The sequence below is a fragment of the Ptychodera flava genome, chromosome 5 (assembly GCF_041260155.1).
Source record: "Ptychodera flava strain L36383 chromosome 5, AS_Pfla_20210202, whole genome shotgun sequence".
NCBI classification, from domain to species: Eukaryota; Metazoa; Hemichordata; class Enteropneusta; family Ptychoderidae; genus Ptychodera; species Ptychodera flava.
The window spans coordinates 32473541-32499037 of NC_091932.1; the positions used below are offsets into that span (position 1 = coordinate 32473541).

A 25497-nucleotide genomic window follows, 5' to 3' on the forward strand; every position below is an offset into this window, starting at 1 on the left:
GAAGTATTAAACAAGTCCCGAATGAGTGTCGAGTGGCAAGTGTGAGTCATTTGTTAGGCCGTAAAATAAAACCCCATTCGTAGAATTTCATGGTGTGAATTTGATTCAACGGTCCTTCAAAAGTTCGGGCAGTTTTCTTTTTCCATTAGCCGACAGAGATGTCCCGCCGCCGTCGGCGATCTTCGGATTCCATCGTCGCTCGGATTTCCTGATCGAAAATGAACGGGCGGCACAAGTAAACTGTACTGACTCCACTGAAAGCGTTGGAATACATTACAAAAAATCAACATGAAAGATCTCCAATTAAATTTGTTATGATTCATCAAGGCTGAGTATTCTCTGAATTTAAAGGAAAATAAAATGTCTGTCAGAGGAAAAGGACGTCTTTAATTCTGGTTGATGTAGTCATCTTTTTTGCCGACATCAAACTACTATAAAGGAATGCTATGATCCGATGTCTGGTGAGCGAAGTAGATTTTAAAAACCTGGTTAGTTATTAACGTCGAAAATATACTTTATATCGGTATGTAAGGTGACAACTAGAGATTAAAAAACGAATAAGTTCCGCTACAGGTGAAACGAACAAATATACTTATGAGCTAAGCCATAAGAAACGGACATGTCGTGACAGGTTTCAGTTGATCAATTCACCTTAGTCAAGGTGAAACAAACAACATACAATCAACCTGTCCACTAGCTTGATATGAAATATACCCCTCATAAAACGGAACCATGGGGCGTTTACGACCGAGGCGTCGGAAATTGACTTGTTTTGAAAACTTTTGCTGCGGTTTACTTATTTCCTCGTGAATGGAACAATTGACGTTTTGACTGATCTCGACTGTGTCCGTACTCTGGCTGGTATTGCTATTTCGGACCACACTGAGTCAGCTCTAAAATTGGATTGGACTTGGGAGAATACTAGCGGCAACAACCGGAACTTTGAAAAAATGAATGAATTATGAGTAATGTGCGGGCGTAGATTGACCGGGCTCTAATCTCTTAAATATCGATCCGTTTCAATTCCGGCCTTGTTGAAACCAACATGCAGGTGATTAAAAGCTTAACATATGAAGAGACAGATGACTGACATGCGAAGGGCCATAAAGAGAGACCGATACATAGTGATATGCACAGAGAGACACCAGGCGGTCTCAGAGATATACAGAGGGCTAGAGATGGCGCGACGTCTCCCATCGCGGCTATAAACATTATCATTCCATCATAACACGTTTGACGGTGCTTGTGGTTTGCTGGCTGACATATCAACGTGTTAAAAGTAAAAATATCCTGGGTCGGGAGGGGGAGATAGACATGCAGCGCAGACGTCCGGGTGTCGGGATATGGGACGACGGGCATCGCGTATTTGAGCTGCACAACAATATGTTGGAGGAGGGTTGGTAAAATGAAGACGTGTAATATTTAGCCTTTCAAGGTTTGACAGTTTTCCAGGGGGTGTGGGGAGGCAGAGTGTAAATACTTTTTCCAGGATTAGTTTTTTTTTACTTTCTAGTGACGTGAATAAATTAGTTTTAACCACCCGCATTCCGCAGATGTTTTTTTTTTATTTGTGACTCCCCCCCCCTCACAAACTGTAACGATCCGTCCCCTGTTCCTCACATGGACGGTGCCATATGTACCCTACCACGAGGCTTGTCGACTCTATGTCGCTGGCACTACCATCATTTAACAGCACAGCGTGCATCAACTGCCGCTAATATCACAGCCATCATCAGCAATGGACTTTGGGAGAATAAACTTACCCTTAAAAAAAAGCAATCAATTGTGAAGGTACATAGGCCTACATAATACATCTATTCGGCGTTATTTTTAAAACTATCATTAGATTAGGGACTGGTCAGTTTCTTCGGCCTGGGGGGGGGGGGCCGGTGGATTATTTTTTGCCGACGTCAAAAAGTGGCTGACCCCCCCTATTCCAAATTTTGAAAACAGGGTGACCCCCCCTATTCCAAATTTCGAAAACAGGGTGACCCCCCCCCCCCGGCACGCGACATAGGTAAAACAAAAGGTGGACATAAATTATATATATATATATATATATATATATATATATATATATATATATATATATATATATATATATATATATATATATTATATTTTACATTTTACATATATTTATATTTTAAATAGTCATTCTATGTTTTAATGAAATTGTTGACATGTCAGTTGTAAGATAGGAATTTCAAAGTGTCAATCTTAAAGTTTGAATACAGTACATTTTGAATGAGCTGTATTTTGAATGAGCTGTGAATGTATTTCACACTTTCTATGCTTAACCAGATGTCCTGAACTGTTGTACAGAAATGGATGTCAATCATTAATATCAAAGAGGAAAAAGCAGTGAATCAAAAACTTTGATGGGTGTTAAGACTAATGCCAACCATATAATTAAATCTCTTGAGGAGCCATAGAGAGCTTTTTAGCCAATTCTGATGTGTACAGTGTCTGAGAGGACCTTTTCTTGTAACATTGAAACCATAAAAGCACAGCTAATAATTACAAAAACTGCCTTTTTAACTGTTATTTTGTTCTAAAAAAGCATCTTTCTACAGGAAACCTGTGACACAAAGGAAAATAATTGCATCAATGAGAAGGAAAGATATCTTGTCATTTTTCTATCTCTAAAATAAGTCACTGTATCAAATATATATTGTGAAATATTTGTGCATGTTGCTTTCTCATACTGAATTCTCATAGAGAGAACAGAAAAGTATCAGGAATTTGTCATCCTTTTCATATGAAATGCAGATTTCATAATGGTACACTTTCACTTAGCACACATCAAGATATCTCTGTTTTAATAAAGTATGGCGCCCGAAGGGCGCGCCGAAAAATATAAAACATCCTGATATCTCTGATATATATGCCTTGTATATTAAAGTCATGCACCTGAAGGGCATGCTGAAAAATGTATGATATATTAAAGTAATGAGCTTGAAGAGCATGCTGAAAAATATTGAACATACAGATATCTCTGATGTATGTATGCTTGATATGTTAAAGTTGGGCATGCTGAAAAATATGACTGATTATTAAAGTTACGCGCCCGAAGGGCGCGCCGAAAAATACAACTGAATGATGAAATTTGTGGCTGACACTAGCATTTTAGGCAATGATGAGCCCGTGTCAAAATTCAAAAACACACTGACCCCCCCTATTGGGCATTTCAAAAACATGGTGACCCCCCCTATCACCAAAGTCAAAAACAGGGTGACCCCCCCCATGAATCCACCGCCCCCCCAGGCTGAAGAAACTGACCAGTAGGTTAAATACGGTCAATTTTCATTCCATTCAACATTTAGCTGTAGTCGTGAAAAATAAGTGTTACTGAAATCACAACACAGGCAAGCATTTGATTGCCCATGCAGTTATTGTCATATCGATCCACAAAGGCATGCACAGGGGTATGAGTATTAATATTGGTAGATTTATCTAACAGGAAATTTATTCAGTTCAAAATTTCAATGGGGAACAAAAGATTGACAAAGTGCCAAAGAGCACTTAACACATCCACTTATGGGAGCACCAAGGATTGTGAATTGAAGCTAATCTATCGGGGCATATGTCCGCAACCAGCTTCATCTCATGAAACTCTAATTACAATATCACAGCGGATTACGTCGATAACCCCACAAGAAAACAGCATCTGTCGCTGTTGATATCACTGGCCAACGTTTCCAGTGAAGCGTGCTTAATTATCTGCGGCTTATCGGATGTACCGGACAAAATCCCCGCTAAGGAAGGCCTAATTACCCGTTCCTCCTTTCACGTACCGTGGCGGTCAGCTCTGGGGGGATTGCGGACGGTGTTCGTGGATGACCTTGCCGGATACAGAAAAACAACAAAGCCCTATCGAAGAGCAAATAGCGGTAAATGTCCCACGAGGATCGCCAATTGATCGTTTTACGCAACAGCGTTTGCCCAGTTATGTCACATGACAAAGGAGTCCAGCCGGCGAGGTCATCGCTAATTACAACTTAAGGTCGCACGCGGAATCTCTCGCCCTGCTATCTCTGTACTCTTATCGATCTCTGATATATTAAAAGCATATTTGTCACTGCGAACGTGATGCGAAACTCCTATCCAATTAAGAAAAATCGATATCGCATAAAAGCTGTATTTGCATATGCTAATGATGTCGCACAGTAATTAATTAAAAATAGACAGCTTGCGATTATTTTTTAATTTTAAAAATAGAAATTCATGTTGCAGTGGTTTTAAAGACGCTATATCACCTTGTTCATGTCATATTGGGTCGAAAAGGCTGCTACTTGTATCACGAAGATTGAGTTGAAAGAACGAGAGGTACTTTATAAATAGATCTAATGTAATATTTTTTCACTTTCTGGCGTCTTTCCTACCAGTTTCCCTCAACTTTGACACCCTTTGGGCAGCACCCTCGCATTGGTTTCTTCTGGAGAATAGTCATTATGCATGATGTACAGTTAAAAAAAGCATGTTTTGCGAGCCGCCCTCAGCTTTGTATGGAATGAGTGCGTGTGTGAGGTACTGAATTAGAGACATGCACGCACAGAACGGCATAGAAATGAACAGGGAACGGACCCAGGGCTTGCACATGCACACGCCCATTCAAAAAACACATGAAATTCACGCAGATCAATAAAACAGGTGTGATGCCAATGGAAAGTACTTAACATGCTAAACGTTAACGCAGAGAGACCTGACCCGTCCACGGAGGTATTAACAGTACCCTCCCCCCTCTGGGATTAACACAGTTACCTCCGTACACACACTATATGGCGTGATCACCACCACAGATCCGTGGAGTTGCCGTGTATTATACATAGAGAGGTACTTTCTCTCGGCAACTCCTCGGACCCGTGGTCACCACCGCGGTCTCAGACGTGATGACAATGTTGTTGGTCGCATGCGCATGCAATGTAAAGCTTCACAAGATAATTGACAAGTCGTGGACTTTATACACGTAATACGCAGTGTGAGCGTTTTCTTCACAATCAGCTCCCCTCTCAATTAAACGATTTCGAGTCCGTAAACTTTCTAGAACTTCCTTTGCGGTCGCGGGGACGGCTGCACTGGAATTACACAGGAAGCCCTCTCTCGGTGACCTTGTAAGTGATTCCAAATGACCCTGAAATCATATGCTTGAGCCTGTTGCTGTCCTCGTCATATTTGCGTCAAGATAAACTATTGTACGCCATAATAAGCTTACACTCATTGCCATCCCTACATTCCAATTTATTTCAATGCTATTTATACAGCTCATTGCGTCATTTTCAAAATACCTGCTGGAAAAAATTCCTGAGGCAAACTTTCAAGGATATCTCCAACCGAGTTTGCTATGCGCAGGTAGGTGCACCCTCAAAAACGTATAACGAAGGATGCATATGAATGTTGGGGGGGGGGGGGAGTGTCCCAAAGATAGATCACTAGAGACGGGGAGGAACGGGCAAACAAACAAATAAACAGCAAGCGCGAAACAAAACTCCAGGATGAATAACAAGCTGGGATGCTTGGTAGGCTGGTAAGCAATGGTGGGAAATGGAAAAAAATCTTCGAAATCTCAGCATGTACAGCAATACGAATTTCTCGTCTTGTATTTTTCACGTGCGTACTGGGGAAGTCTTACGGGGGAGGCTAAAATGTCAGAGTGCACGGTATCGCAAACGATCAGTTTAAATACAAAAGTCGTCTATTTAGGCTTATATGCAATCTGATTAAAATCAGATTGGCTTATGTGATTTCTTGGATGTCTGGTTGGGGTTTTTTACAGTGGTTGTCAGGAGCGGGGGAGGGGGGCGATGAACATGAATCGTCGAGTAACCGTGTTGCTGTGGAGATTCAAGGACGTGGCAACCTGGTACAGGTGTGTCAGCCGCCACGAAGGTGAACTTGTCAACTGTTTATGTTATTTTCGTACGATGGGCCCATTATCTTGTTGCTTCGTGCCAAATGTGTTAAAGTTCCATGACTTCAAGATGCATTTATTTTTATTTCTGTTCTGTATGTTACTAGCAATCGATGGGGTAGACTCGTTGGTTTAATCTCCCAAGATCAATATTGCAGATTCAACAGCCTTGAAGTAAAATAAAAGTTGCAGTACAATAGGCAGCATGGGGTTGAGTTTGGTTTGTTTGGTTTCGTTTTTTTTTTATGTACAAGGAGAGATTACAGAAAGATGTTTACAAGCTTAATTTCTAAATCTCTTTTTAATACAATATCTTTAAATAGTGTTTGTTTGCATGATTTTATAGATAAAGGTTTTTTGTTTATTATGACTTTGACATTTTGCCCCTTCTCGACAACACTTGGAATTTGAAATAAAGTTGAAAATCTTTTCTCAAAGTTCATCTTAGAAAGATTTGACATACCGAAAATGCAGGGCGGTCACGTTCAGGTTAAATGATATGGTGAGCAAAATTGAGGTTACGTTACAGGCTACTTGTGCTAAAAATACCAACCATATTGAAATTTAAAAGAAGTACAGTTGTTTATCTTTGTCCCCATCAGGTCAGTAAAATACACTTTCACACCGTGGGAGTATCGAACTCTGTGTTCACACATGTGAAAATTTGCAGCGTGTAGTGACCAAGCGGAGCATATGGTGTATGTGTAATGGCCCAACGGTACGTAAGTTAAACAGCGCCATCATAGGATGGTGTTTCTAAACAATCATGTGATCAGAGGTCAAACAGTCACCGCCATTATTTGAAAGATGAAAGGAAGCCATCCCAGGGAAGCTGTACGCCAGTGGTCGTGACAAGCTAAGCGTCTAGCCATTCAATCTCTTTAGCCGTTTTTCGCAATGGGGTGTTGATTATACCATAGAATAAGACTTCTCTGTGGTCAGTTCAAGGCAATACACGTCATTGAAGGTAACATTTTCTTAATTTTCATGTGATTTTTAGCGTGAACCAACTTGCTTGCCTTGCCCCGTTCAGCAGTTCAGCAACTTAGCGTCTTGGACTTGAGCAAGGTCCTTCGCCAACAAAACATGAACCAGTCCCAGCGAATACGACGACCGATTGCTGGCATTAAGTTTCATACAATCAAAAGCAGAGGTCAGGCAGGGCCACATGTTGTACATAGCCCTTTGGTTTGGCCAGGTCGTCTCATTGGTCACAGCATGGACGTCCATGATCACAGTCACTGTAGAGTGATTTTTGATTGGATCAATGCAGATGCATTAAAAAAATTGCACTGCCAAGCCGCAGTCAAAGTCCCTGTAGTGGAGGGAATGCACAGAATCTCCCAAGAATGCACGTACATAAAAGTCTTCCCTGCCCAGAGTGCAAATTTGAAGTTAAGATGATGAAGATTTGCTCTGTCTGAAAGAATACATCAGAAAATTTTGTCCAAGCACAATTCTATGTAGGGATGGTGTAAATTGAAACCGACTCATAACGTCCTACCGAAACAAGAGAATAGGGCCAGTGACTTCCTGAGCCCGTCTTTACAAAGTCCATGGATACCCTGTATCCTGCCAGATCTATCACTTCCCTATGTGCCAAGTTAAAGGGACAAAGTCGCCCATTTTTCATGAACTTTGTTTGATGCGAGACACTATTTATATTGCTTGACATGTTGAAAAATAATGAATGAGTGACCATGCATATATTCGACCCTGGTTTTAGACAAATTAAATGAAACCATCGCGAGAAAGAATTAATGTTCATGACCATTTATTCTTTCTTACATTGGTTTCATGTATCGTGTCTAAAACTGGGGTCAAATATATGCATGGTCACCCATTCATTCAGTATCTTTCAACATGTCAAGCAACATAAATGGTGCCTCGGTCAAACAAAATTCATGAAAAAATGGCCGATTTAGTCCCTTTAATAAGAGCAGTATTGCGTCAACTCCTGACGTATTTTCACGTAGTTGGCATGGTATGTTACAGCAGGTTCAGTCTGTAAAAATCATGTTTGCAGTATCTAAGTTTTCAGGGGCCTTCAAATCTTCAAGGATTTGTTAAAAGGCAACACATGGAACATATTATGCTTCACTGGTTTTGATCGACATGATCTGATGGTGACACATGAACTTGGCAGGATGAGGGTCGATGAGGTTGTCCCTGTCTCTTGCTCTCTCAATGAAAATGCAATGCAATAAAAATCCATGAATACAGAGATCGATTAGGATTTCAGAAAATTTCAAGCTTTAGAATGAAAAAAAACAAGAGTTAGATGAATAAAGTAACAGTCATCAATTGTAATATTAGGTTTTGATATTAATGGTTGTGCAAAACTGACACATTGTTCTACTTTACTTTAGTTGGCATAAGATTTCCAAGCCATCCTGAAAAATTTAGGTTTTGTGTCAAATGAATGATTTCCCAAAGTGGATGCATATTCCTCTGACAGCCAGTCCAAAGGGTTTCCCTTCTACCAGTGAAGAGTTCAAACTACACTACTGTAAAATGATTGTACTGGATCATACCATTCAGAAAAGGTGAAAAGGGTTCCACAGTCCCGACTTTCAAATCAAGTCTTTGACCAAAGTCTATGCATGCATTTGCAGAAAGTAGATTTTGTCTTATACTCATAAACTGTTAATATCTGCAGGTCATCATCAGTTTAGATCCCTGATGGCTTCACCAAGTGTTCCATTCCTTTATTCTGGATCACCAAGCGTAGCTGTCAATGAAGGATTCATTGAAGAAGAAAATACAGACAACCAGCTGATCCTGAGAGGTAAGGCCAGTGCAGGGAGGAACAAAATTTAAATCCGTCTGAAAACTGGCAAAGACGCCAGGGTATAACAAAATACTGGTCTGATGAAAGAGGTCTGGTTTATTGTCCTACCTTGAAAAACATATCAGTGGATAGAACTTTGCCTTGCAGTTACTTGACCTTGCCAATGCAGTGTCTGGTATACACTATTATACACACATCGTGTGCACGGAACCACTATGTTCAAAATTCACTTTGGAAATGCTTCTTTCATATTTTAGACAACCGAGTTGAATATCTGATGGCTTCAAAGTGTTTTCTTAATAAAATTGTGTTCCAATTTGACAACCATTCTGTTTTATGAAGGTTTTCGTGATGAAAATATAAAATGGAATTGGAAATCATCGTACAATCATTACAAAAAAGTTTAACACTGCCAAGCATCGCTGTTGATTCGTTACAGATGTCGTTGCATACGTTGAAGTTCGTTCTAAAGCCGAGAACCGCAGCAAAGCAGTTGCCAAGCAACTGGAACTGCTAGGAGCAAAGGTATGTGTCAGGTAAACATAGCCTAGCGAAGTCAGAAACCTACCGTACATATGACATACCGTTTCATGTGATTTCAGTTCAGTTTACCTTCAGTAGGGTTTCTCAATGATATACCGTAGTGTCATTAAGGTATTGTTTTGGCTTAACATCATCACATCTGCACAGCATTAAAGCCCCTGTAGCTGTAACTCTTGAAATTTGTTGACCTGAAAAAGACTTTCTATTTTCTCTGGTTTTCTTTAGATTCTACAGATTTAAAGGATATAGTCTTTTACCACTGAAAAATTGGACAAGTAAATTTAAATTTTAACTGTTATTTTGATTACCCGCCATTTTCAAAAACTGGTAATATTACAAAGAAAACAATTAAGCATATGATGTCCCAGTGGAAAACATTCAGCACTATGCATTATATTTGACTACTCTGTTGTTTCTGTGAAGATTCCAATGACTATATGTACGACGTACAGTGTTTTTTGCTTTATTTACATGAGGGTGCCATTTTATGTTTGGGCAAATGTTTATTATTTATCTTGCTCAAAATTGCACAAGCAGTCCCTCTGGACAGTTTATTCCACTTGCATAAACACCCCTCAATGAGTACATTCCCACAAACTTGTTTTCGTTTGGAAGTAATGTCACAAAAATAAAAAAGATACAGCTATTGGACCTTTAGGCAGTGTACTGTGTCACGTACACGTATTTATCTTTCAAACTGACAAAGGTTGTTCCGAAGTTTACCGATGAAGTAACACATGTTGTATGGAGAAATGGCAAGGCTTGTACCAGGACGAAAGCCATGAAGAAAGGTGTTCACTTAGTGTCCGTCTTGTGGATAGAAAGGTACGTGGGGAAAATTGTCGGTTACAATGTCAGAAAATCCTGGGTTATGATGTCATAGGTGAATTTCATTTCACCTCAAGTCAACAAGACAGGCTAGAAATATCACATGTGACCATGTCATGTATTAATGTACACCCATATTTGTGCAAAGATTATGCAAGTTATGAATATATCCTTGGAAGAACCCTGCCCCTGTTTGGCACACTTTGTCAAAAAGAGCAGAAATTCGACTAAATGTCTTTGATATTACTTTTTGTATTTTATGTAAAGCTGCTAATTCATTGTACATTATTAAATTGAATGTCTTCAGAGTGTTTACTGCCGGCTATCACAGAAATGTGTATAAGATTCAAAACGACAAATCACTGTGTCATTTATTTTCCAAATATGGCTACAAATCGTAACATATCTGGCTTCAGAGCTTCTAACAATCATAATCTTTGTCTTTGCAAGTTTGTAGGTTTATTTGTACAAAGAAATTTAATTCTGTGGTTATTCAGTCGAAGAGAGCTTTCTCATTTCTGTTTGCATTTAAATTTGACGTACAAGGCATAGTGTTTATAATAAAAAACAGATGCTATACTAGTATATTGCAATACAATACAATATGAACTATGTGTTGAAAGATTATTTCAATTACCTCCTTGGTATTTCCTGTATCTTCCCCAAAGTTGCAGACAAAAGAAGGAACATGTTGCTGAAGATTTGTATCCGGTGACTGTTGACCAGGAAGTGTCTGAGATATTTGGCGTGAAGAAACGAGTAAGTCATTTCAAATTTCAATCATTATGGAATTATCTCATGAGAATTTACAATATATTGAGGTGCTGCAAGTTACATTTCATTTAACCCTTTTCTTATCTTTCTGCTCAAAATTAATTTAAACTGACTGTAAGACATACTTTTTTCTGTACATTTACTATTAGAATAAACATTTGGTGATTTTCTCTCTTCTTTGATCAAAGCGGATGAAATCAATGCAGCCTCAGACAATAGAAGAAGACCTGAAGAAAATGGAGGCCAGACACGACAGACTGTGGAAAAAGAAGTTGGCAGCTTTCAATGCAGAAATAGCTGGAAGCCCAGGTGAGAAATTTGGCATATATCCAATACCAAGGTATTTTTGTTTGTGTGCAGATTTATTTAGTCTCTTTTTACCCTTTTCATGCCAGACCTGTTGTTTGCCATCTTGCCTGGTCAGTAAAAAGTTGTTTTTTCGCTAAAATCTATTTCCATGAAGTTGAAATGTTTCATGTGCAATAATGTAATGCACTTACATTCAGCTCTGGGATTTGAGCTTCCAGTTACATTTGTCTGATAAACATCATCTACCATTAAGAATTCATGCATCCTTAGCAGTAGATTATTTTTCAATGACAGATATAACTGAGTTTCTTGTAAAGAGAAAGCAAATAAAAACATCCATTGTTTCTCAGAAAGCCTTGTATAACCTGTTCACCCCCAATTCCCTGTAGACAGGTCCACAATCACCATCGATAACAATGGTTTGGGCTAAACCATGGTGGTGAAAGGGTTAAATGAGTAACAATTACCATTGCTTATCTCAGATTACTGGTTTACTTTTGAAAATGCTTACATTGACCTTCACAGTCTTTTCCTGTCTAAAAATTAGTGGTGTTTAATTCTTGTTATTCATGCCTTGATATAAAATGAATTAAATTTGTTCATCAATTCTGCTTTCAGGTACACCAACATTCAACCCTGAGACATACAGTCCAGTAAGTGTTTAGATACACAGTTAGTTATTTATAGATAATTCATTTGTTTATTTATTTGTTCAATGTAAAAGTGTGTACATGTATAGTTTGGAATCGGTTTGAAAGGTAGCAAAATGCAGTCAACATTTTTGATCACCAGTTCTTTTATTTCTCTCTTGTTAAATTGTATGCTCACTGAAAGTGATGTGCATGTTTAGGCTTGGTCCAAATGTAGGAGAGATAAGTAAGAGAGACAGAAGAATAGCTAAGGGGAAAGGGAAGGAGGGTGGGAATGAGGGAGTGGAAAAACAGATGAGGACAGGGAAGGGAGAGGCGTAGGGAGGGAGGGAGCTGGGGTACAGGGATAAAGAGATGAAAATAGATGGGGAAAGAGAAGAGAATGGGGAGGAAGGAAGAGAGGAAAGAGATGGGGAAAGAGTGGGAGGAAGAGGGACAACGGCTATCCTGTTACTTAAGTTATCAGAAATTTATTGCATGTACACTTTGTGATATTGTTTTTTATGTTTGATTCATAGATTATAGTGTCTGGTCAGGTGTTCACACCAACTCGTATCATCATACCGAAAACCCCTCCCAGCATGAAAGAGAAATTAAATCAGTTCAGAGAAAACCAAACAAGTGAGTATCTGTACATGTATTCTTTGTCATTTGTCATGGGTGGGGGAGGGGGGGTAAGATGGCTAAACTCATTCTACAGGGCATGTGTATGCTGTTGACAGGTTGACTGGTGTGTATTAAAGAACGCTACTTGCATACTACACATTTCATGTACCATACAATGTATGTACATATCCATGCACATATTTATTTGTTAGTACCTGAAAATCTTATTATGGGTAGTTGCCTCGGAAATGCACATATTTATGTTTGCCAATTATCCACACAGTGATCTAAACAACCTTCATACTAAGTACTGCAAAGAGATCCATAACCACTGTTCCTTACCAACAGTATCATTAGACAAACATGGCTTCATATAGAGAGGGGACGATATGATTCTGACAAATACAAATATAGAATTGGATATTTGTGATTTTTTGCTCCAATATTTTAATTTAGTTTGCAAAAAAATAAAAAGTGGCCTACTTCAGAAAAGTGAAAATATCTTATGTAAACAGCAAAGGACTGAAATTTGTTTCGACACCTTTAAAGAACATTTTCATCTGATCAAAAATATTCCTATTGTCTACATTTTCTTGTGGAAATCAAGGAGATATTTCTACGGTTGTATGTCTATCAAAGCTAAACTTGTGAGATACAATGTGTCTCAGTGTACATTTACATTAAAGAAAAAGTTATTTTTTGTTTACCATTACTAAAATTGTGAGATTGTATGACAATGTGCATGTGTCTTCATTTTGAGAAAAAAATTCAGTTTGGTCACAGTTCCCAGAAAATGACTGTGGTTTGGTCTTTTTATGGTTGTTGTAAAGTTGATTGTCAACTTTGCATAACATTTGCAGTCCATATGGGTTCATCCCTGCTGAGTATATATCAGTTTCATTGCTACTTTATACAAGCATAATTGCCCAGGTAGATATTTCATGACCTTGTGTGTAATATTGTGTAATATTCAAAGTGACATCATTTCCTGTGAGGTCATCCAATATCATCAAAAGGTTAATACATTGTATTCATGAAAAGGAAATACCTAGATGGGTTCCTTTTCGTCAGCCTTTCTAAGTCTCAAACACTTGTTTGAAATAAACTTTATACTGATACTGAAAGTAAAATATCAATACAAATTCAATATTGCATAGTCAATATATGTAGAATATTAATAACATTTGTTATACAAGGAAGGAAATATGAAAAGCTTAGTGTTCATGGCAGCCATTCAGCAAATGTTTATGGTGTGTACAATTTATTTTTGATCATTTTTTTCCTGTTGATGATGAATCAATCCTTAGGAAACTCAACATAAATTTGCCCGCTCTAAACTTCAAATCTGTGATCAAAAGCACTCGATTTACGGAGTTTGTTCCTCACGTCGTCCCAAAAGATTATCTGCCCTCTCTCGTCATCAGTCCACGTCAGCGTCTTTTTCTCTGCTCGCAGCATTCGCAGCAGCAGTGGCATTTTGTTGTCTGGGATGTCGCCCAGCGACACCAGGACTATCACGTCCCTGTGGTGGTCGATCAATTGCTGCAGCGCCACCTTGAGTTCAAACATGCACCAGTCATCCCGACAAAGTTCTCGCTCAGCACAAAGACCGACTTGTTGCTATTGGTCACAGCATTTATTGCGTTCACTGGAATGTCCTCACCTACGAGGAAATCGCGATCTTTGACGCAAAGTTTAAATTTCCCATCCAGCTCGTTCTCTTCCAGCGTCCTCATCAGTTGGTTACGTACCCACGGGAAGTCATCGTAGGTGTACGATATAAATGCATCAAACTCAAAGTTCTGTAGTTTCTCGTAGTTATATCTCTCGCTTCTAAAATAGAACCAGCTACAAAAGTTAATTTTCCACAGGAACAGTTTATACTTGATTGCCCACTTGTATTTCTTGTACAGGCACATGCTTAGAATACTGGAACAAATAAACACCGAGACACACACGGAAAGAGTGACAATTTGAAAAACTTCTCGATTGCAGTCTAGCATGTCTGGGTTAAAGTCAATCAGGTTAATGTTGGTGTGGTCTGTTAGCAGTTCACATGTGTAGTTATTTGGAAAAGATGTCAGCATTACAGTTTTCATATCAATCCATTTCCTGAACCACTGCATATCACAGTTGCATTTCAAAGGGTTTCCCGACAGATCCAGCTTCTTCAGTCGGGAAAGACCTTGAAAGGTTGTCCGGTTGATGACCTGAATGTGGTTGTTTGACAGATCTAAGATTTCCAACCTCTCGAGCCCTACCCACAGGCTCCCAGAAAGAGTCTTGAGGTAGTTCTTTCCAAGATCTAAGTGTTTTAAATTTGGCAAGTCTTGAAATGACCTTTCATGCATTGATACAAGGCAATTTTCTGACAGACCCAGATACTCCAGCGCCATCAAGTTTCGAAAGATTGTCAGCCCAGAGGTCAAAGTTCGGACTGTGCAGTCATAGTAGTTTGACGCTGACGAGCCCTGTAGGATATGAGAAAGGTGAAGCTCTTTCAATGAAGGCAGGGATACCAGAAAGCTGTGCAAACTTTGGTCAGAATTTTCCAATTGTACTGCAGTGTTGTTCAAGTTCACAACTGTCAGCTTGTCAAAATTTGTACAATTTTCTGTCTGAACTGTCAGTCCTTTCAATTCAAGTGGATTGTAACTGAAATCAAGGTACTCTACACTGACCAGATCGCAAAATGTGTCATTGTCGATGCTTCCTATAAAATTATGCGACAGTATCAATTCTCTCACGGCCTTCAGACCACGCAGGTATCCATAAGAAAGGGAACTCGGATACGACATGAAAGCATATGACAGGTTTAGTTTCTCTAACCGGGACATCTCTTCTAATGCCCCTACCGGGTACCTCAAGTGAAATGATAACTTCTTCAAAGGATACTTTGAAACAGTTTCCAAGATTCCATCACTCAGGAAGTAGGTCAAATCTAGAAAATTCAAATTTTCCAAGTTGTAGAGTCCTGCTAGTGTGCTTGCAGAAAATGACGCCACACAATTCTCAACATGGAAGACTAGTTCTGTGAGTGTCGCCATGGAACTGAACACAAAATCACCAAAGTGGTGAGCCGAGCTGCAATCCGCCATGGTGAAGGCAGATACATCAGAATTTTGTAACGCTTGAAATGTGCCATTGTCAAACTCAAGTTGGTTGTTGGAAATAATCGACAGGTCTATTTCCTTCACCTTGACATCTTCAAAAGCCTTCAGATTTTCCTGCAGTGATGAAGATGTCCTAACAGAAAGTTCAAACGATATGAATGATAACCTTTGACCAGGAGTGAAACTATTTGCAGATATTCCATACAGGTGGTTCCCCTTCAAACGCACACCTGCAGAACTTCTGTTCAGCCAATGAAAATCACCCTTGACCAGATAGTTTATCCTATTGGAGGAGAGGTCCAGAATTTTCAGAGTTGAACACGAGGACATGGTCTTTGGTATCTCTGCTGTTCCAATCCAATTTCCAGACAAAATTAAAGATTGAAGGCCGCTTGTACAGGATACAGCGGGGATACTCTTCAACTGATTGTGAGAAAGATTCAAGATTGTTAAACATTTCAAGTTCATGAAGACATCTCTACCAACTTGTCGCAGAAAGTTTCCAGCCAAGTTCAATTCTCTGAGTTCTTTCAGATTGTCAAGTGCGCCCTCTCTTATTACAGATATGCCATTCACCCTTAGATTCAACATCTGCAGATTTTCTAGTCCAATGAATGTTTCTCTCTCTATGGTTGCTAAGTCATTCCATTGCAGACACAGTTTCCGTAGTGCTCCCATTCCTTCAAATGCTCCATCTTGTATCCCTTGGATGAAGTTCATGGATAGATTAAGATACTGCAGGTGTTTAAGTCCCCTGAACCAGCCTTTTGTGATAATCTGCATGGAAGAAGGTTCTGGCGGCTCTGTTCTTTCCCATGGAAATTCGTTCAAACTGACCATGACAAGCGTCTTCAAGTTCACCAGAGTTTGGAACGGTGAATCTGAAATGTACCCAACTGATGTTCCAGAGACACTTCCGAGGGTCAAGGCCAAGGTGTCTGGTCTCACCAGGGTCTCTTCCATCACTGGTATCGTGCCTCCAAGAAGCTCACATTGTGCTTCAAGTGGATTGTAGAATCCCTCTCTGCAGAAAATCGTTTGATTTGCTCCCGTTTGGGTCACTCTCAGGAGGAAAGAAACAACCAACAATGGGCAAAAGTTAAAACACAGCTTCATCCTTACTGCACTGTACTTGTTGAAAAAGAGTCAACTTCTTAAAGCGCCACTTGGACTTGCACAACCTGAAAGTAAACAACAACAATGACTAGTATGAAACTTCCTGCACATTTAGAACTGATTGTGGACATAAACTTGATATTTTGAAAAACAACTTTAACTTCCTGGATTTTTCAGTTGTTGTACTGAAAAATGAACAGATATCTTATTTATGTAAGTACACCATTGGGATAGTTGACATCAAAATCAGATCAGTGAATTCTGGTTATTTATGTCAGAATGTCTTTGTCAAGAGACCTGTATGAAAATGTTCGATATTATTCTGTAGAGTTTTATTTTGCTCTAGAGTTCTACAGAAAATGGTGCCAAAACTCTAAAGAACTTCTATAGAATGTCTATAGATATCTATGGAGTATCTTTAAGCTATAGAACTATAGAATTCTCTGTAGCCTTTTTGGAAGGGACATTGGCCCATTGATTTTTTCCATCAATAAGTAAGTTACATTTAAATCTTAAACAACTGAAATTGTCACCATTAAGGTAACATTGTCTCGTGTGTCGAGGTTGCACCAGTCCAAACAGAATTGGATAAATATATTCCTTTCCCTGCCAGACAGTATCACTTCCCCATCAGCCAACTCAGTGGAAAGCAGTATTAAGCCAAAACCATACACATTTCCACCCAGATATAAAAATCATGTTTACAGAATCTGTGATTTCAGGGGCCTTCACATGTCAAAAAATTGTTGTGCAGGATGTATTTGAATGAACTTGGACTCGATGGTGAAATATGAACTTGGCAGGAAAAAGGATATACACAGGAAACTTGTTAATGGGCTCGAGATTCACCTCTCATCCAGGGTGTACAAACATTTTGCAAGGGGCAAATTATGACTTCTATACAGCAAGGAAAGGGAATGAATTCACAGAGGCTGTGTACCCTCTTTATTTATGAGAAAGCATTTCCAAATTTTGATAGGAAATAGTTAACCAAATTTATCAAAGAGCCATACATATCAACTTCAGTTTATTTTATTTCCCATAGCATGTTGAGATAAACAGTATTCACCTTGTCATCTCAGCCTGTACATATGTGTAAACTGTATTGCTATTGTTGACAACTGAATTTTGGTCCGGACTACCGTAGAATTCAGATGTAAATAATATTGTGCATTTTACACATATAAATGTTGTGTTGACAAACTAAATAGTATTTTTAGATGCTCTGCAGAGTAGAACAAGATTTTGCGACTGGCATACCGTACAGTAAGTGAGGCTACCCATAATTCCCCTTGATTTGTTCACTCAGACATTTTTTGCTAAAGGCTTTTTCAATTTTATCAGTTTCTTAACAATTTATAACTTACAATTTAAGTTCAGGATTATTTGTTAAAACTATGTTCCAAAATTATTGATTATGTTTAAAATTCAAGAGTAAATTGAATGAGAAGTCGATGTTTGGAGGTGCTAAAAATTGTACACTTGTCAAGATAAAGTTATCAGCAACTAAGATGGTCTCATCATACCCCTGTCAGACATGCAAATTTCCTTTGTTACGAGCATTAAAAAAAATCAATACCCTTTCTTTTGCCAACACAGATGCGACTTATTCCCTTAGTTTCCTTGAAAATATTGTGTATGGCTGTCAAAAATCTATGTCAACAAAATTACAATAATTGCTATCTCCTCCGCGGAAAAGGGGTTGATCTTCTCATTATTCACAGTGAGAAATCATAAAATTATGATTATCAGAACTATGTTGCCAGAATTTTGAAATATGGACTGAATTGTTCTGTGTACAGACGAAATTTGCTTCAGTTCAGTGAGTGATCTCCGTGTGTACAGATCATGGAGGATTGTGGGTAGCCTCACTTACTGTGCATGGCATACAAGACAAAAATAGTCATGATTAAAACGGTCAAAAGTCACAACTACTGACTCTTTCTATAGCGCCATTGTCCAGATAAAAAGTGAAATCCCAGCTCAGAATTCCTGTGCATTATTTTCTCATCATTGACTTCCAGGTACGTATCATTAAGTCAATTAAATGTCACAGTTAGTTTATGAGCCCAGGAAATAGAAGTCTGTAACTTCCTGTCTACGTGTAAATTTGCTCATTGCATGGCCAGGAGGGAGCTAATGTATAATTTCTCTGAAAGTGAAGCCTCAGAAATTTGTCATTGTCTGATACTGTAATGTGAACCATCCATAAGGGAAAATAAACCAACCAGTATTTGGCTTTTCAACCTAGCCTTTATTAATGGGCAAGGACCGAAATACTTATCACTACATGCAAATCCCTATGATAGGTAATAGTCGCGCCAGCGGCTTACTGACTACGCATGCGCGTATTCATAATATACTATGCGAGTAACCGGAAGTGTACCCTTCTTTCGTGGGCGCCGCCATGGTTTTTTGAGTGCTCGTAAATAAACAAATTCGAAACGTGCTCTCTATTATTTTATAACATGCCATTAATAAAATATATCTTTTTTATAAGCGAGTAATTATTATTATCCACCCTGTCGCTGATACAAAATTTCTTATCACGAGAGAAAACTGTCATGCATATGAACGAGAATATTCGCAAAGAATGCTAGGATGGAATCTTAGAAAGGTACCCTCTGTGTCAATAATTATGTGCAAAATTTATCCGTTTTTAGAAGTAACGCTGGGTTCAGCTTACAATATCGGAAGTTGGGCGGTACAGTTACTATTGCAAAGTTAATGATGGTACAATATGTCCCTTGTTACACACAATAGATAGTAATCATGATAAAAAATTGCAAATTTATGTAAAACTTTTTTACACATAACAGAAAATCTATACCTACAGGGTTTGACATAGTGTACGTGAACTGTCATCAGAGGGTAAACGGTAATACTTGTACAAACGTATATAGAAAGTAACAATTAATTCTATTTTATCCTTTATGATTACTAATCATGAATCGATACAAATAACATGTTTAATCTCAACGCCTGGCGCGACACCAAGGGCTGAGCCCTATATTAGAAGGTACATAGAATATTTCACCCTTTTCATTTACATGAGAGATAGGATCCCCAATGTAAAAAAGTATAGATTCCTCTTACACAAAAAGACAAAAATACAAAATATTATATCGATGTGATCCCTTTATGTATGACACATGCAATTTATTGTTGGCATAAAAAATTTTGTCTGGCATAAATTTAGATACTATAAATAGGAACAATCCTATCTGTAAATTCCAGTTTGTGTTTGACACTTTTACATGCCTCTACATATTGTTTATGGTTCAATCATGTTGGAACAAGGTGGTACATACCTGACCTACCGGTACTTTTTTATTTCAAAAGTGACTCTCTCAAGCTTTAAAGAAAGGGTCAGTGGGTTTTTTTGAATTTTTGCCATATTTCATGGTCTGTATATTATTACCAGATTATAAGTGTATTTCCTAAACAATAATCAAAATCCTTGTGACTCAATCTTGCAGGGCCAGTTTCTTGTTCTACTCCCCACAGCATGTTGAGATACACAGTATTCAGCTCGTCACCTCAGCTTATACATGTGTAGACTACGTTGTCGTTGTTGACAAGTGAATTCTGGTCTGGACTATAATTCACATGTAAACAACAACAATGCATTTTAGTTGCATATATAGGGTGAGTTGACAAGCTAAATAATTTATGTTTGAACATGCTTTGGGAGTAGAACATAAAACTTGCAATGGATATACAAAACAAAAATAGTGAAAAAAAATCGTTAAAAGTTGCAGTTTATACTGGCCCCTTAAATTTATAATAGTTGTGAGGGCAGTGTTAATTCGCTGAAGTTACAAGGAAATCAACGTTAAAAATCTCCTGAAACCATTTCTAGAATAAAAACATCTTTTGACACGGCATTCTCTCTACCTGATATGTAACTATTCATCCCAGGGACTTACATTTCATGATTGTCGGACTAAAATTAGTGAAAAGTTTTGTCAATATTTTGATGTACTTGCCAATCAAACCATCGTCTACAAGTTCTGTTTTGTTAAATGTCATCAGTTAAAAGCTTATCAAATTCTGCATACTGAGCAGTTTTTTTGAAATGTCAAAAAACATAAAAATTGAAGAAGCGATCCCCAGATATTTTGAACGTTAATTTCTTGTAGATTTTGAGATGTCATGAGCTTAAACAAGCCTTTCAACAAAGTTCAAGAAGTCTGATATGAACAAAAATAACTTGGGTTCATTCCCAGCCGTGCAGTGAATAAAGCTGTTTTTTCATGTTTGGCCTATTATAAAAAAGTTTAAATTTTTTCCCTCCAAAATGTGTCTTGGCAAGAATACAGATGCAGCAGGCATTATTCATTTGTCAACTTTATCTTTTGGGCATTTTTTTTAACTTTTTTATAAAAACCAGTAACATTCTTGGATGGTTTTATTACATGGAATGCCTAGTTACTGCCACTATCGTGAAATGGAAAAAAATTCTAACTGGCATTATTTTCCAAAAATTCTGAATGCAACAAAACATGGTCACTGATTAACCTTATGAGTGTTAAAGTCAATTTTTATGGCCTTTATAAAATATAACCCAATCAATTTCACATTTTTTCCCGAAGATTTTATCAAAATTTGTAGCAAATGAAAAGTGATGTCAATTTGGTCCAAACTTATCAAAAACATTGCAGAAAAATTAATAAAAATTGGTAAAATGTTGCACTAAAAATTGGTGGGAAAAATTACGGCACTAAAAGGGTTAAACACAAGATACATGACAATACAGAACTTTTTGTAGTTGACTGCAGCCTTGCAAAGCTAGTTTCAGAAGTTGACAACAGGAAAAATAGAAGCTATACTTCTGAAAAACAATACTATTGCCTGAGACTTAAAGTATAAAGCTGCAAGAAAACTTCAGAATAAAAGTAAATGCTCTTAGTCAAATTCTGCAGATATGTTTTTACTTAGGTATCAGAAATAAAATAAATCTGGTGTGGAATCATTAGCTTGTCATGTGGGGTATAAAAAGCTGCAAATGTTTGTGATATTCACTGTTTTAAAAACCTGCCCAGAAAATTTCAATGTTTTCGAGTCATCATGCACACTCATGGTGGTGCCAGAAATTTAATGTGAACCTGAACTAGTGGAGAAATGTGATTTTTCCAAAGATGTCCATGACAGGTAGCTAGGTATTAAAATTTATATTTGCTGATCCCCTACACACCTACCTGAAGTTCCAAAGTTGCTTTCTTCTCCTTGTCCGACCTCAGCTACTGCAGTGCTACGACTAACGTCCTACTTTGGTCTGATAGTGTGTCGGCAACATAGTCATGTGGTAAACACTGGCTTAGAAACCAGCCAATCAACAACCACGCCTCCATGAAAAGGGGAAATCCAGTGATATCAAAACACATGCCAGGTACTGGAAAAAATATTTTCGTAAATGATCCCTGGCAATGAAATTTAAGAATGAATCATCAAAATGCCATTTTTTGCCATAGAAATAATGAAAGTGAGCTAGTATGAAGCTAGGGGTAACTCATGACTTCACACTGAACTTGGCCTTCTACTTCAAAAAATTTTCAAACTGAAAAAACCTGGAGGCAGCATTCACTCACTTGCCACTGTGTAGACGACTTGTTCGACATGAGTGTTCTGCGCAAAAATATCTTGCAAGTTTTGAAAATGTGCAGGCAAATTTCACGTCTTTATATTGAAACATTTTATGATCGAAAATATTTGCAAATTTTGAAAAAGTGTAGGCAAATTTCACTCACTTATCTAGGCAATATTTTTTACAGTATGATATTTTTATGCATAACAATTTTCTAAATTTTCCAAAATTTTGAAAACATTACTTAAATTTCACTCCCAAGCATGTTTTATCAAATGATATCTTACCAGGCAACACAAAAGTACATATTCATTTCAAGGCTTGTTCAACATACTTAACTTCTTAACCCTGCTCTACATGAGCATAATTTATGCCGTCATTTCCTGCTGGGTTGCAGGTCTGTTGAAAAGTTGTCTAAAGTGTTGATGACAGCCCTGACGGAAACAGAAATGATTTTTGTGTTCACAGTATTATATATAAATGTAAGACATAAAGGTTTTCCAGAAGAAAGTCTGGTCCATCATTGCTATTTGTTGTTCAGGAAAGTGCCGTAATACTCATTCAGAAATAAATTGATATATTGACATGTTGTTCCAAATTTGTGTTCTATCACAGACTTCACAGAAGGTTTCACTTAATAAGGTGAGAATGGCCCATACACTCCTGGAGAGCCGTTGAAAGTCCTTGAATTTTAAAGCCTCCCCAAAAGTCCTTGAAAAGTCTGTGAAAATGAAAGTGAAACAAGGAAAATTTATAAGCCCCTAGCAATTTTCAAAACTTACAAAATGAACAGCATGATATTGTAGGAATAAGATGTAAAATTATATATAAATAAAAATGACAAATTGTAAAAATGATAACTGAAAAATTGTATAGTGGCCACAAAAAGTCCTCGAACGTCCTTGATTTCTAAGTGACTTTGAGTGTATGGCCCCTGAGTGAGTTATTCCACGTGTTCTTGAGGAGAGTATAAACAAAAATACTGGATTTCTCTCTTAAGGTACACATTCAGTGTTTCTGCCAATGAGAAAACACGTTGGGACATATACTGCTGAAGACAGAAAGTGTTACAGTATTTTTCTCTGTATTAGATCCAGACACTGGTCACGAGGTTTTTGGGTAATTTTTAAAGCCATCTGTCTGAAAGTACCAGGAAAAATTTGTCCATTCGTAAAAAATTCAGGGATTTGCTTTAATGCTTTGGGGTTAACAGTGAGCTGAATCAACACATAAAACCACAACAACTTCCACTTTTCATGTTCTGAGACCATAAAAGTAGAATGCGCCTCGGGGACAGATAGTTGGACTCTCAAATTTCTACAATTTTTTTCTGATCTACCAATTGTGGGGAATCATTTTAAAGCTCTTGGAGAAAGAAAAACTTTCACCAGCTTAGTTTTTTGAAAATTGTAAATTTTCCTTTTACTCCATAGAGTTAATACAGGGATGGCAGCCATTTTGAATTTCAAATATCACTAAAATGTTAAGTAATTTGTATCGCTAGCTCCAAACTTGCACTTTGACCCCTGATTTTTTATTGTTGATTTGGTATGAGGATGGTTGAAAGTTTCATTCAGGAAAGTTTGAACAAAAGTTTAAATCTTTCACTTTTGAGGTGCAGACCACCTTAAAGTATGACCTTTGTGACTCCCTAGGTTTGATTTCCCCTGGTCCCCGACATAGCCTCAAATCTGTTTCAAGTAGGCTTTGACTGTTTTATGTAACAGTGCTTTTTGGCACAACTGAAGAACGCTTGGCCCAATTTTCCATATGAAACCAATTAGGTTTACTAAGGGGTCTTCCTTTTGTTATTTAAAATTGAACCGCCTAAGATTACATTAAATTGTAAAAATCATTCAGTATAAGCCCAGAGTTCGTCTGTCTTGCTGTGTTTCAACATTCTCACTTGGTAGTACATTTATTGTTTCACCTCCCAATCCAATCCACATTCTTTCACTTCCTCAAACCTCATCCCCTTTATGTCATCCCTCAGATCCCCACCCACTGAATTCACATTGTTTCACATCATGAAAACACTGACATCACCCTCACATGCTCAAAACCATCGTGGTTTGCAACATTCCAAACTCTTCAATTTTTCACAGCAATATCATCATCAGTCCACTCAGGTGTGTTTCTGACCATGTTTGCTAAATTACATTGAAAACTATACAATGTGAAATAACTTTTACGTAAACTATTTAAATCATGTTAAAATCTTTCTTACATGAACCATTCAAATTGACTCCCTTTGTCTCAATCATTTCACGGTAAATGGTCCTCAAAGAAGACGTGTACAATATTCCCACAAAGAAACTTCCCAATTCTTTACCTTTCCTTTTCACATCCCAACTCTTTAACGTTCCTTTTCCAATATTTCTGACAAGTTCCAGATCTGCAGGCTTTCTCTTCTGTATTCTGGGTTTCAGTAACTATGAGTCTTCTAGTACAGATCTCTTGAAATACCTCTTTGTTTGAAATCAAACTTAGGAACTTCCCCTCTAAATGTGCAAAGATAAGAAATATGACAGAAAAATCAGAAACTCCTATCAGCTTGGCCTTAGCAAATATTCTTCAAAATGTCCTTAGCTTGCAGGCTCAAAAATTCCTTCAATGAAATCAATTCTTGGTGTATGTATATACCTGTCAGATATGCAAACACTTGTGCTGGGTCATGTAGATTCGTTGATTACATATTTGCAAATTGTTTGGCAAGATTTCATCGATATTTCCCCTTCATCAGATTATGAAAAAATTCTCGACTGCACCATAATCTCTGTAGATTTTAGAATTTACCGTGACATAATGTGCCCGAGCGCTTGCAGTTTTGAAGTCAGCTGCATAGTGAGACCTTGCCACAGTAAGTTTGCTCATTTTCACGAGGGCGTTGCTTTCTGTAGAAATTGAGAGTCAAAGTGCATAGATTTTGAATAAAGAATGAAAGTACTCCAAGACTGCAAATATTTTGCACACGGACTACTACTGTACATTATGTTGAAATATGGAGGAAAAAATAAATTGTTGAATTTGGCTAAAGAGAAAGATTGTCAAACAGTAGTTTTTATTTCAGTTTTCTAAACAAACCCACATATGCCCTTAAAGAGCTAGGCAAATTAAGATAGCACACATTTTTCAGAAAATTTATACCTTATTAAAGGGACAAAGTCAGCCATTTTCCACAAATTTTTGGTGGCAAAAATCCCTGGACAAATCAATAGGCAACCAAAATAGTGACCATAGATGGTTTCAAGGATATATAAAACCGCCCT

General features: G+C 37.9%; 2 protein-coding genes across 3 annotated transcripts in view; one reads left to right on the forward strand and one right to left on the reverse strand.

Annotated features, from left to right (window-relative positions):
- Positions 1 to 6698: 6698 nt before the first annotated feature.
- The window catches only part of LOC139133528 (microcephalin-like), a 31381-nt gene continuing 12582 nt past the window's right edge, over positions 6699 to 25497 (forward strand). For both annotated transcript variants that reach the window (XM_070700181.1, XM_070700182.1), the window contains exons 1-8: positions 6699 to 6878; positions 8571 to 8699; positions 9142 to 9227; positions 9952 to 10070; positions 10742 to 10832; positions 11036 to 11156; positions 11775 to 11809; positions 12325 to 12427. In XM_070700181.1, the coding sequence (XP_070556282.1) occupies positions 8594 to 8699; positions 9142 to 9227; positions 9952 to 10070; positions 10742 to 10832; positions 11036 to 11156; positions 11775 to 11809; positions 12325 to 12427 (661 nt within the window). In that variant the 5' untranslated portion in view covers positions 6699 to 6878; positions 8571 to 8593. The remainder of the gene's footprint in view (positions 6879 to 8570; positions 8700 to 9141; positions 9228 to 9951; positions 10071 to 10741; positions 10833 to 11035; positions 11157 to 11774; positions 11810 to 12324; positions 12428 to 25497) is intronic.
- LOC139133529 (toll-like receptor 13) lies at positions 12414 to 22036 on the reverse strand. Its single transcript, XM_070700184.1, has 2 exons — positions 21843 to 22036; positions 12414 to 16706 (listed from the first exon to the last, which is right to left on the reverse strand). Exon 2 carries the CDS (start codon positions 16639 to 16641, stop codon positions 13948 to 13950), a length of 2694 nt encoding a protein of 897 aa, XP_070556285.1. The 5' UTR covers positions 16642 to 16706; positions 21843 to 22036; the 3' UTR covers positions 12414 to 13947.

What these genes read in the sequence shown, in the direction of transcription:
- LOC139133529 (XM_070700184.1), bottom strand. Translation starts at nt 16,641, where the DNA reads ATGAAGCTGTGTTTTAACTTTTGCCCATTGTTGGTTGTTTCTTTCCTC.